The sequence below is a fragment of the Pongo abelii genome, chromosome 17, assembly GCF_028885655.2.
Source record: "Pongo abelii isolate AG06213 chromosome 17, NHGRI_mPonAbe1-v2.0_pri, whole genome shotgun sequence".
Taxonomy (NCBI): Eukaryota; Metazoa; Chordata; class Mammalia; order Primates; family Hominidae; genus Pongo; species Pongo abelii.
This window is the reverse complement of record NC_072002.2, coordinates 91,539,447-91,558,913: the sequence shown is the minus strand read 5'-3', so window position 1 is coordinate 91,558,913 and position 19,467 is coordinate 91,539,447. Positions and strand designations below refer to the sequence as shown.

Genomic DNA, 19,467 nt, shown 5'->3' with positions numbered 1-19,467 from the left:
TTAATCATTTAACACAATTCATTATTGATAATTAAGTCATACTGATTTTTTACTAAGGCAAGCAGCTGCACTCGCCTCTGTGTGAAGTGTTGTTGGTGCTGCTTTTCTTCATGTGGGTTGGATGGCTATGTTTTGGGGAGCATGTGGGAGTTCCCGCAGCCATGCCTGGGCCCTCTTGGCCAGGAGCTTTGCTGATGATGTTCCATCTCTGTTTCAGGTGCTGGCTGCCAGCTGCTGCGCCCCCCATGTAGAAGGTGCACCTCCTGGGAGCAGGCACGTCTTTTGGCTCTTCTGACCATGGAGAGATAGGACGGTCCCTGCAGCCTGCACGACAGAAAGCTGTGCCGCCACCACCGGCCGCGCCCGTCCTTCGGATGGATCGCAACAGAGAGGCCGAGATGGAGCTGAGGCGAGGCCCCAGCCCCACCAGGGCCAGCCGGGGCCACGAGGTGGATGGGGACAAGGCTACCTGCCACACCTGCTGCATCTGCGGCAAGAGCTTCCCCTTCCAGAGCTCGCTTTCGCAGCACATGCGCAAGCACACGGGCGAGAAGCCCTACAAGTGTCCCTACTGCGACCACCGGGCTTCCCAGAAGGGCAACCTGAAGATTCACATCCGGAGCCACCGCACGGGGACTCTGATTCAGGGACACGAGCTGGAGGCGGGCGAGGCGCCGCTGGGTGAGATGCGCGCCTCCGAGGGCCTGGACGCCTGCGCCAGCCCCACCAAGAGCGCCTCGGCCTGCAACCGGCTGCTGAACGGGGCCTCGCAGGCCGACGGCACCAGGGTCCTGAACGGGGCCTCGCAGGCCGACAGCGGCAGGGTCCTGTTGCGGAGCAGCAAGAAGGGGGCGGAGGGGTCCGCATGCACCCCGGGGGAGGCCAAGGCCGCGGCCCAGTGCTCCTTCTGCAAGAGCCAGTTCGAGCGTAAGAAGGACCTGGAGCTGCACGTGCACCAGGCGCACAAGCCATTCAAGTGTAGGCTGTGCAACTACGCAACGCTGCGGGAGGAGTCGCTGCTGAGCCACATCGAGAGGGACCACATCACCGCACAGGGGCCTGGCAGCGGCGAGGCCTGCGTGGAGAACGGCAAGCCCGAGCTCAGCCCCGGGGAGTTCCCGTGCGAGGTGTGCGGCCAGGCCTTCAGCCAGACCTGGTTCCTGAAGGCGCACATGAAGAAGCACCGGGGCTCCTTCGACCACGGCTGCCACATCTGCGGCCGTAGGTTCAAGGAGCCCTGGTTCCTCAAGAACCACATGAAGGCGCACGGCCCCAAGACGGGCAGCAAGAACAGGCCCAAGAGTGAGCTGGACCCCATCGCCACCATCAACAACGTGGTCCAGGAGGAGGTGATCGTCGCCGGCCTGAGCCTCTATGAGGTCTGCGCCAAGTGCGGGAACCTGTTTACAAACCTGGACAGCTTGAACGCCCACAACGCCATCCACCGCAGGGTCGAGGCCAGCCGCACGCGCGCCCCGGCCGAGGAGGGGGCGGAGGGGCCCCCGGACGCCAAGCAGTTCTTCCTCCAGTGCCTGAACCTGAGGCCGTCGGTGGCCGGCGACTCGTGCCCTGGCGCGCAGGCCGGAAGGCGGGTGGCTGAGCTGGACCCGGTCAACAGCTACCAGGCCTGGCAGCTGGCCACGCGGGGCAAGGTGGCCGAGCCGGCCGAGTACCTCAAGTACGGGGCCTGGGATGAGGCGCTGGCTGGGGACGTGGCCTTCGACAAGGACAGGCGCGAGTACGTCCTGGTGAGCCAGGAGAAGCGCAAGCGCGAGCAGGATGCACCGGCCGCGCAGGGACCACCGCGGAAGCGCGCAAGTGGGCCCGGGGACCCCGCGCCCGCCGGCCACCTCGACCCCCGCTCGGCCGCGCGCCCCAACCGCAGGGCCGCAGCCACCACCGGCCAGGGCAAGTCCTCTGAGTGCTTCGAGTGCGGCAAGATCTTCCGCACCTATCATCAGATGGTGCTGCACTCGCGCGTGCATCGCCGCGCGCGCCGCGACAGGGACGGTGACGGGGACCGGACGGCGCGGGCCCGCTGCGGATCACTCAGTGAGGGTGACTCGGCCTCCCAGCCCAGCAGCCCTGGCTCCGCCTGTGCCGCTGCCGACTCCCCGGGCTCTGGCCTGGCCGACGAGGCTGCCGAAGACAGTGGTGAGGAGGGCGCCCCTGAACCTGCACCAGGTGAGCAAGTGTACCCAGGTGGCCTGGGTCCTGGGATCCCAGGCTCGGGGTTCCTGCTCCCAGGTAAACGTATATTCAAGTAGCCCCACTCATTAGCCCCTTACCCAGTGACCCCTTACTCAGCTAGGCCTATGCTCAGGTAATCCTGGGACTCAGGACTCCACGCCGGGGGGGCCTTGTGCCCTTGCCCAGGGTCCCTGTGGCCAGGTGGCCCCACACCCAGGAATCTGTCCCCAGTATGGATCTGGAACTCGCACTGCGGAGCGCAGTTACAGACACCCATCAGCTCCCCCTGGAGCCCCTTTCAGTGTTTGCATACACTCAAACCTTTGACCTCTAGGGTTGATGGACTCACCTGAGCATCTGTAATCCTAATTTCTGAGCAAAGAACACCATCATGGATCCCTTCTGAGACATTCACCCCCTTCTTTTTCTGCCTCAGACCCAGTTCTCACCATACGATGCATGCACACACGCGCGCGCGCACACACACACACAGACTTTTCTCCACTCCAGCTGGGTAGAAGACTATCTTCAAATTGGTGTTGGTGTGCAGTTATAATTAATCTCCTTGGATTCAAGTAACCCTGTGGGTTTAGAGACAGTTAATTGGAACAGATTACTTTTCACATAGCCATGTAAATATTTAAAGATGCTTGGCCAACTTTGTTTTCATAATTCTCCTACTTTCTATAAATTTTAAACATTTTGATATTTCCTTTATTATTTTTTGCTTTGCATAATTGTTTTAAGTGGAAAGTGATGTTTCAGTTATAGAACTTGCATGTTTCTCCACAAAGCCAAAGATGTTTTTCCCTTCTCTGCAACGCTGTTAGTGACTGTTGCTTTTTACCTGGACTTTTAAGAGTGATAGAAATCCAAGCCCGGAGCAGGGCTGTTTATATTCTGTGGTGAAGAAGATGACTGCTGTGCTGTATTATTTCACAACAAAACAGAAGACCGTGTCATTTTTCCTTATTAGAGATGTGGCCAAACCGGGACAGAGTTTATTACAGTCTTACACAGTGTGTTATATGAGGGTCTGTTACACTGAAATGCATATTGAGTCAACAGAGATGTAGAAGGCAAGTCTTTTCTCCTGTAGCAAAACCTGTGTTGAATCCACCCACAGGTTATGAGTGTATACATAGGTAAATGAGTTTTCAGTCATGCGTATTTTAACTTCGCGTTTCTTAGTCATTGGTCCCTGTGGGAGGAGCAGGAGGACATGGTCTTCTCTGAAAATGCTGTGCTCATTCAATGAACACTTTTGGATTCTTTGAATAATTTGTCATGTGAAACCGGGTTGACCCCATCGTGATCCCTGGTTGACTTCTTTTAAGTTTAATTCTCGGTGTTCTTTTTTTATTTTTATAAATACAGATTTTACTGGTTATGTTCCAGTAATACTCTGTCTACTTTTTTGGAGCACATGCTGGACAAAATATTGGGCTAGCACTATGGGTTTTTTTCTTTTCACTTCTAAGAGAAATATTCTTAATATTTGGAAAAGCTCTTGGGCCTCACTCACCCCATTGCTTATGGTGGTGGTCACATGATTCATAATCGAATCCAGTAGTGCTTTTAGAAATCAAGAGGTTGGAAAGATCTAATGATTTCCATCATAAATTGGAAGGTACTCTTTTTTCTTTTCAGGCTCATTAAATTTTAGAGACTACTATTGATGTCTTAAAGACATTATATATATTTTTCTCTATGTGTAATGTTTTGTGAAAGTTAATATAGACCTCAGCTGATTCTATAACAAGACATATATCATAGTTGAATGTAACAAACAGTTGGTGATAGAATAAACAGGATATTTCAGCTTATTGAGAGAGGACAGAAATTTGTGGCACGACAGAGGCATAAAACATGGAAGAGCCTTGTAGGTGTATGTGGGTCACTTTCCATAATCCCAAAGGACAGTATCTTTCTACCTAAAAACACCAACTTTTCACTCACAACAGCCGCCTTTAATGGTCTAGTGTAGCAACAAATTACTAATTCATGGATATTCCTTAAGGAGAGAGACCATGTTCCATCGATTTAACTACTCTCAAAACACTGTGATTTGTGGGATTTGGCCCAGGTCTTTCACAGGGCTAGCTTGGAAAAGAAACTGAGTATTTTGAATCTCATATTTAAATCTGCAGCATTCCTTTCTTTTTCTGAAAAAATACATGCAAGTTTGGAAAATGCTTGCCTTTCCTGTTACTAAAAAGATCACTTAGTTCTTTAAGCATTAGGTTATTTTAAATTCTCATAGAACTCTGATGGGATGATTGGTTAACACTGTTGGAGCAGCTATGTAGAAATTGAGGAACGAAAGATAACAGTGGTTCTCATAAGCAGCAGCCAGCCTGCCTGTGGGAGCACAGTTGAAATTAGAATTCAGATCTATGCGACCATTCCAGTAAAACCCAGTTGTGCCATAGTTTTGCCCGAACATTTTCTTTGACATCTGGGAATTGATTTGAATGCTGTTTCTGGATCTGGAAATAATTTTCATTATTAGATTAACTGAAAGAAACTCCTCTCCTTTTTTTTTTTTATGGAACATGTTTCGTCAGTTGAATGTTGCCATCTATTCCTCTGGAAAGTTCTGATATTCATGTTACTTTTATCCCCACATAAGACTTGGTCGCAGCAGCTCTTGTTATTGACTTAAAATAGTAGAAGTGCAAAATTGTGGAAAAAGAGTCAGTCATTGGGAATATGTTACTAGATTTAAATCCTCCACTGAGAAAGGGACGTGGCATGGACAGAAAGTCCACTTTTGGACTTCACAAAAAGTTAATATTTTTAGTAGGAAAGGGGTAAAAGGGCATCTAATTGGAGTTTATAAAAATCAACATTTCCAACGTTCCCAAACACAAGTAGGCTCAGGGAGCTTAGAAACCATCACTAGGGAAAAACGAATATTGCTTTGCAAGGAGACATATAAACCTTCAGCGTATGGGCCAAAATAGAATTCTGCTCAGAAAGCATTTAGGCGACTCAGGAATAACAGAAGCATGCAGAGAGGCTGCACGCCTCTGGAAGACTTGCTGTCAGAGTTGATGCCATCCTGAGAAGTGCCTGGACTGGGATGCCTGGTGCCCAGGCCATGGCAGATGCTCTGAGGTGCTCGTAATGCACAAGTGGTGCCCCATTGAGCTGCATATCATTCAAGACTAATTTTACTACTCCCGCTTTTCACCATTTCTTGTTGTGCTAATATCTGTCATGTAAAATCCATATTCCATCCCGTGGAACCCACCCTCACTTTTTAGATACTCACTGCGACTCAATAGATGGGACACCCTCAAGTTTTAGAGGACGTTGTGGGAAGTTAAAGTACAGTTGGCCCTGTGTATCCGTGGATTCCACATCTTTGGATTCAACCAACCACAGCCTGAAAATATTAAAGAAAAATAGATGGTTGTATCTCTACTGAACATATACAGGTTTTTTTTTTCGTTATTATCCCCTAAACAACACAGCAGAATTGTATTATTATAAGTAATCTAGAGATGATTTACAGTGTACGGGAGGATGCGCGTGGGTTACACGCAGGTATTTACACCAGGGACTTGAGCATCCTAGATTTTGGTATCAGGGGAAGTCCTGGAATCAGTCACCCCCGTCCCACGAGGGACGATTGTGTTCAACTGTTTTTGATCAACATAATGGCAAATTATATGACTCAGTATAATACAAAAAGTGCTTGGAACAAGTGCCTTGATATATGCAATTTGAAGAATCAAGGAAAGTCTTCAAAGAAAAAAAAAAATATGGTCAAGGGAAGGAAAGGTAATTAAAGGAGGAAACGGATCTACCTTCAGAGCATCTCCCGTTTCCTGTCCCCTCACTGGCTGCCTCCCTGCCGCCCCGCAGCCCCGTCCTCAGAGCCCATCTTCTTTCCACCGTCACCAGCCGCACTCAGGCTCTTGCCGTAAGGTGTTTGCTGAGCATGTGCTTGGAGGCTGGCTGGCTGTCCGTGCTGGTGCACTGGCTGTGAGGACGGCCAGGCTGCAGTCATGCGGCTGGGCACAGAGGTTCAACAACCGTCCTTCTTTTTTTCTAATAGAACACAGACAGCAATTAGAATAGCTTAGGGAGGGTGAGAGACGGTATGTATATGTGTGTCTGTGTGTGTGTGTGTGTGTGTGTGTGTGTGTTTTAAGACAGGTCTTGCTGTGTCACCCAGGCTGGAGTACAGTGGCACAATCTCAGCTCCCTGCAACCTCCACCTCCCGGGCTCAAGCCATCCTTTCACCTCAGCCTCCAGAGCAGCTAGGACTACAGGCGGTCACCACCACACATGGCTAATTTTCGCATTTTTTTGGTAGACATGGGATTTTGACATGTTGTCCACGGTGATCTTCAACTCCTGGGCTCAAACGATCCACCTGCCTCAGCCTCCCAGAGTGTTGAGATTCCAGGCGTGAGCCACTGCACCTGGCCTGGAGGATGTGTTTTTATGTGTTCACCCGTTGAAGCAGGATTGAGGGTGAATGTGGCCAGCGGAAGGGAGAATGGAATGAGGGGGTGAGCTGGGAGGGGTGTTTGCCTGTGTGGCCAATCCTGCTGGGCGTGGACAGCCTTTATAGGGTACTTCTTCTAAGCATTCCTTCAAGGTAGAGCAGAGGAGCTCTCACAGTGCCTTCGCTCATTGACCTTGCAGCCAGTCCACTCGCGATGCTGAGTCTCTTGGGGACTCCGCGGGGTCCTGGCTTGGACGCACCACGGGCAAGGCCGTCTCTGAAGCCAAGTCATGGGTTGGGAGGAGCGCTTGTCCTCACATAGTGCTTCATCATGGGTCTCACGAGAGGCTCAAAACGATTCAGAGAAAGAGGTTGTGGACCAAGGAGGAGAGAAAATGAGTGAAGTGCGTTCATCCAAGGGAGGTTCGAAGTGTAGGCAGGAAATAGCATCCAGTTCAGCTGGGGGAAGGAAAGCACACACGGCTGGGAACAATTTCATGGCAAACGCCACTCCATGGCCTGGAGCTGTGGGATGTCCTCATTCTGAGGGGGTCTTGGTAGCATTGGGGCCCTCTATTTAACAGGAGCTTGCAGAATGGGTAAAGGTACAAACCACAAGGCCAGCTGCCCTTAGTATCCGGACAGGTTCACTCGGCCGGACTGTGCCCAGTTCGTCCATCGTGCCACAGCCCCAGGCTCATCTTGCGTAATATCTAATAAATGTTCACACATAGACTGCTCTGCTGCTCCTGAAGTGCAAGGGTGACAGGCCGTCCTGAAGTCAGGTGTCCCCAAAAAGTGAGAGCTGCTGTCCACCATGTGGCCCATGCCAGGCCTGACGGCTCCCTGGGGTGTTTTCCCTAACCAAAATGAGCCATAGAACATCCAGAGAAGAAAACCAGAGTGGGATCTGGTGAGACAGAAATTCAGAAGAACGGAGACCGAGGTCAGGAAGCTGCAGGCCGATCGCAGGCTTTGGAAGAGCTGGCACAGTGCGCCCTGCAGAGGGCTCTCCAGGGCTCTACCTGGAGCGAAGACACCCTCCGTGGCTTTACCCCGTACGGAGTTCTGAGGAGTTTCTTTCGTTGGGAGTAAAGTATGAGTTGGAAAACTCTGATATTAAATTCTTGTTTAGTATAAAAATGCAGCAGTGTTCTTCCAGAGAAATATTCAGATGTAGTTGACAGTCACATGCAGAATGCCTTGTGATGTAGTCAGCATCTTAGCAACCGGAGCCCACTCTTAATCCGCGCTCCCGCACACATGAACACGACGGTGATTGTTCACAGGGCCCTGGGTGTCCTTGTGTGCTTTCCAAGTTATCAGAGGAAGATTAAATTATGAGGAGAATAGTGTCTCCTAAATACGTTTTATTGTATTCTGATTCTTTCAGCGTTGATAATCTATGCATGGCATGCGTGCTGATATTTGCTTGAACAGAGTGCTACATTTTCTGACCTTCCAGAATGAATTTATTAGACTGAAAGGCGTTGGACTCCAGAGATTATACTCCGGGGCTTTCTTCCCGCCACTGAGAAATACATGTGGGATGTACGTACTTGGTACCGTGCAACAAACATCAGGCAGACATTTTGGTTTGCTAGGAAAATTCAAACACTTGACTTATTTTCTCTCTCTGTTTTAACTCAAGATAGAATCATAGAATTTTCGAGGTGGGAGGGAACTAAGAGGTATCCATTCTATCCTCTCGTTTTATCAGTAAGGAAACTGGGGAACAGGGCAGGCTTGGCTTTCGCCCCATGCCGAATGGTGTGTGCGTTGCTGAAATACGGCATCATTGGTGGAGAGCACACGAGCTTGGACTCAGACGTGTGGATTTTAATTCTCCTTTAGTCACCAAGTCACAGTGTGGTATTAGAAGTTCATCAGCCCCTGGGAATTTGCAGTGTCCTGCCTTGCAGTGGGGAGGCTGTGATTTCCACCGAAGCTGCTGTCCTCGCTCCATTTCCTGTGTGTGCCTGGCACACTGTGGGTATCCTACACACACACTGTTCATGTTAGTGTCCAGCTTCCAGCCTGGGAAAGGGTCCCCTTCCTGGTGTGTCCACGAGGGGCAGGAATGTGTAGTCCCAGGATGGCTCAGATTCTGCATCTGCACTTGTGCCCATGTTGTATGCAGGCCAGGATGCCCCACAGCCACAGCCGTGGTACCCTGTGCAGAAGTCCTGTGGGGTGTGCCGAGTTTCTTTCCTGCCACGTAGGAAGTTACTTAGGATAGACATTCAGTGATGTTCACTGAAAGAGAAGTTCGTGATATTCTCAGACTCCAGAGCCAATGGATGCATTTACAGATTCTTATTGGATGGAACAGTTTTCAGCCTTTTCTCTCTTTGCCTCATATGCTAAACTTCTTTACTTTAATTCTCCTTTCCCTGCTAGATTTAGCATTTTCCAGTCTGCAGGAGGGGTAGTGCTGGATATGACTTTCGGCCCCGAACCTGTTGGGTGAATGTCATTGTTGCTGTGTCGTGAAGAAGTGGCGCTCGGTCCTCCCAGGTGTGACTTGAACTTGTTACTCTGGCTTGAAATGGAAGGGTTCCTCTTGGTAGATTTCATCTATCAATAGTGGAAAGAAATGCCTGAATTTGGTTCTTGCACCCCGTTCCTGTGAGATAGGGCATCTCATGGACCAGGCAGTATTGCTCCTGGTAAAGAGGGAGGTCTGATTCCACTCCGAGCCGTCAGTTCCTGACCAGCTGGAAGAACGGACAGCAGCAGCCAGAGCAGCAGGTGCTGGGTTGGGTCAGGCGTTGCCGAGGGCTTGGTGCACCTGTGAGAAAAGGTGCTGGTGGTTGCGGTGGGGTTTCCTGGCCAGGAGAGGTGTGATGCCATGGAGTGGTGTGCACCCCTGTGGAGCTGGGGCCGTGGCACCCTGAGATGGTGCCTTGCTGCTGAGCTGTCTGGGAGATTCCAGTCATTCTGACTGATGATTCTACACCTGCCTGCATTGGTTGTGTTGTCCCCCTCCTGTATCTGTGATGTGCTGCGACTAAGCCCATCCTTTCTTGATCCTTCACTAGGAGTTTGCTTAAAGCACAGATACCCACCCTTCTGCTCAGCCCTTTGGTGTTCCTCCTTGCAAGCTGAGGAGGCTCCCAGCTCCATATGCATTTCAGCTCTGGCACCTGCCCGTCTTCTCCACTCTCCACCTTGCTGTGCCCCAAATGCTATGCCCAGACTCAGGGCTCCCATGTCTCCTCCACAAGGCCTGAGCGTGCAGCCGCGATACGGCACCCAGGGTGGAAGGCAAACCTGGGCTTCAGGCTGGCCCCATTCCTCCCTGTTGCGTGGACACATTTCTTTTCAGGCAGAATGACCCTCTCTGTCCCCAGCATCCGGCTTGTGTTGGGCATCCTCAAATTGCCATCTCATTGAAGACAGGGGCCAGACCTGCTTTTTCTTGAGGGCCCCGCAGTACTCACGCTGAGAACAGTGGCTGGAGCTGCACCTTGATGAGTTCTGTTCTTCAGAGTTGACAGCGAACTACGTGGAGAAATGTTGTATTCGGGAGTGGGTAGTTTTGCACAGGAGTACTCAGTGCTCAGTAGTCCTTTTTACTGGATGTCTAGACTCTAGAGATCTTCCTGTCTGATAACAGAAACAGCGATGACCAGCAGTCACAGCAGAGGCCAGCCTTACAGTTAGTATTTAATGGGAGCATCTCGGAAGCCTACAGAGTCTTCAGTGGAAAGTGCTGCATGTGTGGATTTCAGTGCCGTTGCCACTCAGGATGTGTGGACTCAGGATGTGCGACCAGGTCTCGCTTTTGGTGTTGTCAGACTCAGTGGAGTGAGGATTTGGGGAGGTCGCCTTCTTCCCTTTTTCTGACCCTACAAGCCTCGTGTTGGAGCCGTGGCTTGGAGTTGCTGTGTCTGGGGCCTTTGTTACTGATCCGTTGTTACTGTGGACCAGGAGCAGAAGTTGGCTAAGCCCCTTCCCAGTAGAGAGTGGTGCTAACATCGAGTGACCCTGGGCATGGGGTCTTGCTTGGGCCCCAGACTGTCACGGCAGGCTTCCTAAAGAGAGGTTGGTCAGGCCATTGGATGGTTTCCCACCTCAGTACAGAGGGCCGTGGGCCTGATGGCCTTTGGAGGCCAGAGGATATGGGAAGATCTATGAGTTTCATTGGCGCTGGGGCCCAGAGAGTGGGGCTGTAGGCTCTGGAGTCCCAATCCACTGAGCTCCAGCACACAGGGCTCAGGTGACACAGAAGAGTGAGCTGTCAAGGACACAGTTGAGTGCATGTTCTCTGTTTCAGCTAAGGTGAGGTGATGGTCCTGGTAAGCAGGTAGTGACGATGCTGGCCCTTTGCACAATATTGGCATTGAAGGCAGAGGCCTATGGGGTGAGAAGGTAGCAGTGGTGCTGGTGCTTTGCACAGTGTCGGCACTGAAGGCAGAGACCTGTGGGGAGAGCAGGTAGTGACAGTACTGAGGCTTTGCACAGCATCGGCCCTCAAGGCAGAGGCCTATGGGGTGAGCAGGTATCGATGGTGCTGGTGCTTTGCACGGTGTTGGTGCCGAAGGCAGGGGCTGCGGAGGAGGGCAGGTGCTGGAGGACTGGCCACCCCATTGCTTGAGGAGTGCTGTGGGTGCCGCATTTTGAGGACCTCTAGATAGAGCCCAAAGCTGTCCTTTCCTTAAGGAGTCCTTCCTTGTTCAACTGGTGACATCTGCAGAAACTATCTCCAAAGCTTCTCATCCATGGGAACTTTGCCGTTGGCCCTGGCATTGGTGGCTGCTTCGAATAGCAGACCCTGTCCTGTTCCCGCCAGGGCAGAGGTGGGCGGGGCCGCCTGAGCGCACTTGGAGGCGGAATGCATGGGGCACTGCTGGTGCATTGCATGTTAGTCCACTCTTGTGTTTCTGTAAAGGAATACCCGAGACTGGGCAATGTATAAAGAAAAGAGATTGATTTTGGCCCACGGTTCTGCAGACTGTATAGGGAGCATGGTGCCGGCATCTGCTTTCGGTGAAGCCTTAAGAAGCTTAGGATCATGGTGGAAAGTCTGGGGGAGCCCATGTGTCACATGGCAAGAGAGAGAAGGGAAGGCGCCACACACTCTGAAACCACCAGATCTCGTGTGAACTCAGAGCGAGAAGTCACTCATTATTGTAATGAGCACCAAGCCATTCGTGATGGACCCGCCCCCATGGCCCGGACACCGCCCCTCGGGCCCCACCTCCAACACAGGGAATCGGTCTCAACATGAGGTTTGGAGGCGGCAGATGTCCAAGCCCTGTCATGCCGGGCACAAGACCTTCCGGAGCAGCCCCTCTCTTGCTGCTTTCAGGATTGACTTCCTGGTGTGACTTAGGCTCAGTCAGTTCTTAAAGGAATCTGTGGCTTGCCATTTGATTTGCATCATTCTTAGTCTGCATTTTCATCATGGGCACACTGAATTATTTCATAAGTTTAGACTTTCTTTTAAATGCTTGAAGCATTTAAGTTTTATTTGATAAGTGTTTTGTGTGTGTGTGTGTGTGTGTCCTCGTCTGTGGCACAAGTTCGTAATTTTTCATTTGTGTGTATGTGGTTTTCTTTTCGTGGTTCTTAGATAATTTTCTGTGTGCTGGACCTAATCTGAGGCTAGTTTTTCATGAGGGATTTGTCGGCTATTGATAGGATCCAGTATTTGCATATATAATTTGCATAAGCCTTTGCATATTAAAATGGATTGCCATTTTAGCTCTGTATTTTACTAGAATGTTAAAAAGCTAGGGATATTTGTCTCTGGATTAAAGGTTGGAAAGTAAGACTCCAGTTACTGAGATTTTACCTGATTCTGTGTGCATGGTCCACATCGCGCTATCCATTTACAGGAGGCCTTGTCTTCTGCTTTCTTTACAAAGGAAGCCGTTGATTTGAAAGAAGTATTTCCACAGATTAGTGAGACATTTGGGCGAACTGTTAGCTGCCAAATATGTTCCTGTATAGATGAGCCAAATCTCAGTGTTACTCATGTTCTCTCTCTTAACTCCAGAATAGTTACTTTGAGCACTATGAATAAACTGTCTTCCAAATTTAATACAATTACTGTTTCATTTAATAACCTACTTGGTTACTGAAATGTATCACTTAAAATGATAATTCCGCGGTGCCATTTGTTGAGCTGGCCATCCTATAGAAAAGTTACATACATGCCTGAATCTCATATCTGAAACCTGATGGAGAATGGCAGCTGCCTTCAAAGTCATGGAATTAGGTTGTTGGTATATATGATAATCCAGTGATTGATTCCAGTATAGACATTATTGGGATAGTTTGTTCATTGGACTGGACAATTAGAGAACATTTTTGATATTGAAATGATGGCCAGGTTTCCTATCTGACTAGTTAAATTGTGTTTCCTGTGATTTAAAATTAATCTGTGATGTCACTGCTTTTTAAAAATTGATTACTACGTGACTCATGAGAATGTGACTTTTATAGAGTATTTTGGTATTAGACTAGGACATGATAGGAGTGGAGTGGATTGAAATTTTTTCATTTTTAAGAAATATTACCGGGTTCTACTTTTTCGAAAATGATGGAAGATGGTAGGTCCAGGGCCGTGAGGCTGGAATCAAGGCCTCAACCTTCGGAAGCGTCGTGGACATATAGGGAAGAGTCGGTAAGAACCTTGAAATGCAGTTAAAGGTGCCCCCAGAAGGTGACCCAGGAAGTTCCTGAAGTTCAGGTATGAAAAAAGCAATTGGAAGATACTGGCTCTGGGAATTTTCAGAAGCTCTGAACAGAAGGTTCTGGACAGGTTGTGCGTCACACCAGCAAGACAGAGTCTCTGCGGTTTCTATGGCGATAGCCTACACTCCACTTAGAAACAAATTCTTGATGTTGTTTTGAAACCTCAGTAACAAAAGGGCACCGTGTTTGCTTTTGCAGAACAGCCCGGTAGCCGTGCGGCGTCTGGCAGACATCGGATTCCTTGATACCTTTTCGTAGCCACTGCTCGGTGCATCATTTTCCATTCTGGGTCAGAATTTCCTGGTTTTTCTTTCTCGAGTGGAAGATCTTTTTCTTTGAGTTTAAAGATCTCTTGATTTGGGGGATGCTGCTGCTGGTGGTTGTGGAAGTTTCCTGGGCAGTGTGCAGCTGTCAGCCCAGCAGGGCGTGTCTGGAATGGGGACGAGAAGCTGACCTTTCCCTGGTCACAGGGTGTCCAGGGTCACCCACACCCTCCTTTGTGCACTGCTGGCCTTGATCATCGTCTTCCTTCACTGTGGGCACCTCTGTTCCTCCCCCTACTCCTCTTCCTACTAGAATGGGCAGAGTCAGGAGCCCAGGGGGCATCTTAGCACAAAACACCTCAGTGAGCCCAGAGGCTGGGGAGCGTGGATCGCTGCATCTGGAGGCCACAGCTCTAGGTCCAGTCTCAGAGGATGCCTGAGCTTGTTGTCTTTTATCTGCCCCAAGGCCATGGACAGAATCCCAGGCCAGGAGGAGTCTCCATGTGCCTGCATGTGCCATTGTTGCTCCCCACACACCTGTCTCCTCCTGGAACCCTCAGGCCCTTGGCCCTGGGTGCCATCTGCATCTTTCACTTCTCAGCTCTTTCTGATGCCCTGTGCTGGGGGAGGGGCTTCCAAGACAAGACCTCAGACCCCAGACCCATCTTCTTGGCTCAGGACTCCTCATCCCCTGCCAGGTGCTGCTGATCCTGTCCCCGGGAGGGAGAGGGTGAGGCAAGGTCCGACTTCCCCGGCGTCAGCCTGCATCTCATGCTGACCTCCCTGCCCTGCCTGCTCGCCCTCCTCCTGAGCGGCCTCCTGGCCTCTGCGTGGGCTTCAGGGCTAGCTATGGCAGGAGGAGCTCCCATTTTCTGGGCTAGACCCATGCTAGGCTCCTGGTTTTAGAGTTCTGCTCATCCTTTAGAACATCCACACATCTTTTGTAAACACCTGCACATTGCAAGGAATCCAGATGGTGAGGAAGTGCTTGGAAGGGAGAGATCCTCCTCTGTTGACTGTCCGTACCGGCCTCACCTCTTACTGAGAGTTTACTTCTGACCCTCCTAGGTCTTTAAAATGTATTTGCTTGTGTAAGTGTATGTGTAGATTTTTTTCTTGTTTTGGTACATAGTAAGAGCATTTGATGTGTCTCGTTCCTCAGCCTGCTTCCCCATGTGACAGTATGTCCTGGGAATCTGCCTGTGTGGGCGGAGGACTCTCCTCTCTTGGACTGCTTGGGAGTTCAGGGTGATCTTGTTCTATTTGCCTGTTGATCATTGTTCAGGTCCTTTCCAAATTTCATTACAAACAGTGCTGCAGTAAACATGCTGGTGACAGGCCATTAACAGGATTTAATGAAGGCCTTAGGAGGATTTCATGATGGATTGATTTCTTTTTTTTTTTTGAGACAAGAATCTCACTCTGTCGCCTAGGGTGGAGTACAGTGGTGCGATCTCGGCTCACTGCAACCTCTGTCTCTCAGGTTCAAGCGATTCTCCTGCCTCAGCCTCCCGAGTAGCTGGGACTACAGGTGCGTGCCACCATGCCCGGCTAATTTTTTTTTTGTATTTTTAGTAGACACAGGGTTTCGCTGTGTTGGCCAGGCTGGTCTCAAACTCCTGACCTCAGGTGATCCACCTGCCTTGGCCTCCCAAAGTGCTGGGATTACAGGCCTCAGCCACTGCGCCCGGACCATGATGGATTTCTTTAAGTGAAATTGGTGGTTTCAGGAGTTTGTACATTTTATATTTTGATAGGTGCTGCCTGTTAGAGTGTAATAATCCTCACGTCCACCAAAAGCTTATGAGTGTGTGTGTTTCTCCACGTCCTGAATAGTTCTTAGTATTATAAATTTTCTAAAATTGCCTGTATGAAACAAAAAAAGTGGTATATTTTTATTGTTTTAATTTCCATTTTCTCATTTTTTTTTGTAAGCGTAAGCGTGTTTTCGTGTTTACTGGCCATTTGTATTTCTTCCCTGATGTACTTGTCCATGAACTTTGCACATTTAAAAAATGTGTTGTCTTTTTCTTGTTAATTTATAGGAATTCTTTATATGTCGTGGATTTGATTCTCATGTTTTGAATACGTTCTGTTGGTTTCTCATTTGTCTTTTTATGAAGTCTTTTATTGTGGAGGTTCTAAAACATCAGAATTGTCTGTATGGTTTTTGGATTTTACATAGACTTTAGACATTCTCTACCCTACCATTAAATTATTCTCATTGAATCAAATCTAGTTTGCTTCATTACATTTGCTTTATTCCACCTTGTGTTAACCCATGTAAAACCTCGTATATATTCTGTGAGGTACTTTAAACATTTTCCCATATTGATCTGGTTTTTCCAACATAATTTATTCAACAGTCAGTTGAGTGAATGTTTTCTAGTAGGTTATGTTATGTTTTCTTCACTGATTTGAAGGAGTAACTTTGTCATAGACTCAATCTTTGTGTGCTTTATCTGCATTTCCTATAAACCTCCAGCATAGCCCCATGAGGTGAAGGTGCCACTTGTCTCAAAACACAGACAGGAAATCTGAAGTTGAGAGGGTTAAGTAAACTTTCTCAAGTTGGTTCCAGTCGTAAGTGTTGAAATCAATAATATATAATAATGTATTGTGACATGCCACCAGAGTGTGAAGGGAAGAAGGACAGGAAGATGGAGAAATGAAGGCTGGGAACTTGCCCTGTGTTCCCGGCATTGTACCCGTTCTCTCTCTCAGGCTCTTGTCTCCACCCCAATCCTCACCTTTGCAGCCCCTACTCAGGGCCCAGATAGCAGGACCCTCGGGCTGGGACTTGCAGGTGGGATGTCTCCATAACCTGTCCATACGGAAAGGAAAGGACCGCGCCTCGGTTCCAGGATTCTTGCTTGCCTGGGAGGAGCCGCTAGGGGTCAGTGTTGTCCATCCAGAGGCCCTGTCCCATAGTGATGGGCCGCTGAGGCCCTGGAGGATTGTGTTTTTGGGAGATGATGCCGGCGCTCCCTAGCTTTTTCTTCATTTCGTGTGCATAATTTCCGATCCTTCCAGTGAACTAATGATGCTGCACATAGATGAGAAATAATGTTCCTCTTTGTCCATGTGTATGTGTTGACATCAGCCTTTACACATTTTTTTTTTGGACTCTTGCGGCTTCCTTTAAGTAATTCATTCAAATAATATGTTTGTTTTAGAAGTTGGGGATGCCAAATTTAGTACATAAAAATACATTACTCCTGGTTAACCGTGGATTTTAGATAAACAATAAATACTTTTTAAAAAAAAGTTTACGTATGTCCCGTGCAATATTTGGGATATACTTACACTAAAGATTCCTTTGTTATTTATCTGAAAATCTGTATTTTAGATAACCGGACATGCTGTATTTGAGCTGGTGAGTGTCTTGTGAGTAAACCTTTTCTGGTAGGTTATGTTCTTTTAATGCATGGGGGAAATGTCTGGTCTTGTTGGCTGATTAAAGCCTGCTGAGCACAACTCCTTTTGTTTATTACTAGATGGGAGATGTTGGCTACCTCACATCAGCAAAGGCTAGAAGAAGAATTGGCTGAGGGAGAGGAGGGGAGACCCTTCAGCAGAGTTTTTCTTTCTGCAGTTTACATTTGTTAATACTTTAAACACGTGGATTAGCTCTATTGAGGGTAAGAACAATGCTTGTGGAAATAGAGATTTAACAAAACAGAAATCACCTTCATTCTGTTTCATTTGAATTAAAAAAGTGACTGCTGGCATTTTCTAACATAGCTCTCTAAAAGTTTCTTGAATTAGGATGAAGGAATGTACTTGAGTTTGCTATGCAACGTGAAGGCAGTTTTATGTTAATGTGACGTCTGAAATTCCCTGTGCCGCGAAGAGCAGCGCTGGGGGGTTTGCCTGCTTGGCATCGATGTCAGCTGTCAGAGCGGGAAGCTTGGCTGGGCTCGGGTATTTTTGCAGGTGAATTTCTGTGTTGAGGCTCTGCTGGTGTCTCTTACCCGGACGTCGACCCCTCGTGGGTCGTCAGTGACTTGAGTGCCGCGTGGGTCCATCACATTTCATTTGCTTTGTGGGACCCTGAAAAATGCAGGACAAGCTCTGGTAAGAGTTCAGGTGTTGACAAAAGACACAGCTCCGACCACGGGGCATTAGGTCATCTGCATGAGCATACCTCCTGAATTCAAAATCAAAACAGCCCCAAGAATTCCTTCGGTCGTCCTGAGATGTGGGCTTCCCAGATGTGGAGAAATGTTTAGCCGTCTCCGTGGCATGTGATCTGTGGCCTGTGATTTTTCACAAGAGATGAGGAATCAGTAGTCAGGATGGCACAGTGTGTGTGAGGATATCAGCCCTCACTGTGATGTGGTTCCTTTGGTGGACACATTTCCTCTGGCTCTCACTTGATTTTGTCTGTGCATGAGCTAGCCTTATTTAGTTTTGATTGAAAAATGCTAAGTTAATATGTGTGGAAAAAATCCATGGCCAATCACCATTCTTTTGGGAATTCCATGTCCTGTGCTTGAACTGTTGAAGAATTACTGGTGTATTAGTTGTAGATTCCACGGGGCAAATGGAAAAGGCATAAAACAGTGGGCTCTTCCCATGCCTCCACCTGCAAAGCGATCTCTCACTTTTTTTTTTCTTTTTTTGAGAGATGGGTGTATAATTGATGTAGAAGGTTCTGGAACCTGGTGTGGCTCCGAGATAAGGCCCTTCCGAGTCAGGGGAGGTTGTGACTTCACCTGCCTGTTTTTCAGGGGGAACCTTTTCACCTGCGTGTGTGTGTTTCGGGGGAACCTTTTCACCTGCATGTGTGTTTCGGGGGAGCCTTTTCACCTGCGTGTGTGTTTCAGGGGGAGCCTTTTCACCTGCGTGTGTTTCGGGGGGAACCTTTTCACCTGCGTGTGTGTTTCGGGGGGAGCCTTTTCACCTGCGTGTGTGTTTCGGGGGGAGCCTTTTCACCTGCGTGTGTGTTTCGGGGGGAGCCTTTTCACCTGCGTGTGTGTTTCGGGGGGAGCCTTTTCACCTGCGTGTGTGTTTCGGGGGGAGCCTTTTCACCTGCGTGTGTGTTTCGGGGGGAGCCTTTTCACCTGCGTGTGTGTTTCGGGGGGAGCCTTTTCACCTGCATGTGTGTTTCGGGGGGAGCCTTTCACCTGCGTGTGTCCCACCTGCGTGTGTGTTTCAGGGGGAGCCTTTTCACCTGCGTGTGTGTTTCAGGGGGGAGCCTTTTCACCTGAGTGTGTGTTTTGGGGGGAGCCTTTTCACATGCGTGTGTGTTTCCGGGGGAGCGTTTTCACATGCGTGTGTGTTTCCGGGGGAGCCTTTTCACCTGCGTGTGTGTTTCGGGGGGATCCTTTTCACCTGCGTGTGTGTGTTTCAGGGGTGGAGGCTTTTCACCTGCGTGTGTTTCGGGGGGAGCCTTTTTACCTGCGTGTGGGTGTTTCAGGGGTGGAGCCTTTTCACCTGCGTGTGTTTCGGGGGAGCCTTTTCACCTGCGTGTGTGTTTCGGGGGAGCCTTTTCACCTGCGTGTGTGTTTTGGGGGGATCCTTTTCACCTGCGTGTGTGTGTTTCAGGGGTGGAGCCTTTTCACCTGCGTGTGTGTGTTTCAGGGGTGGAGCCTTTTCACCTGCATGTGTTTCAGGGGGAACCTTTTTACCTGCATGTGGGTGTTTCAGGGGTGGAGCCTTTTCACCTGCGTGTGTGTTTCAGGGGGAGCCTTTTCACCTGCGTGTGTGTTTCAGGGGGAGCCTTTTCACCTGCGTGTGTGTTTCGGGGGAGCCTTTCACCTGCGTGTGTGTGTTTCGGTGGTAGCCTTTTCACCTGTGTGTGTGTTTCAGGGGGAGCCTTTTCACCTGCGTGTGTTTCGGGG

General features: G+C 49.3%; 1 protein-coding gene across 10 annotated transcripts in view; it reads left to right on the top strand.

Moving 5' to 3' along the window:
• The window catches only part of ZNF516 (zinc finger protein 516), a 134,824-nt gene that overhangs the window by 52,105 nt on the left and 63,252 nt on the right, over positions 1-19,467 (top strand). For all 10 annotated transcript variants that reach the window (XM_024235992.3, XM_024235993.3, XM_054538106.2 and 7 more), the window contains exon 2: positions 218-2,184. In XM_024235992.3, the coding sequence (XP_024091760.3) occupies positions 375-2,184 (1,810 nt within the window). In that variant the 5' untranslated portion in view covers positions 218-374. The remainder of the gene's footprint in view (positions 1-217; positions 2,185-19,467) is intronic.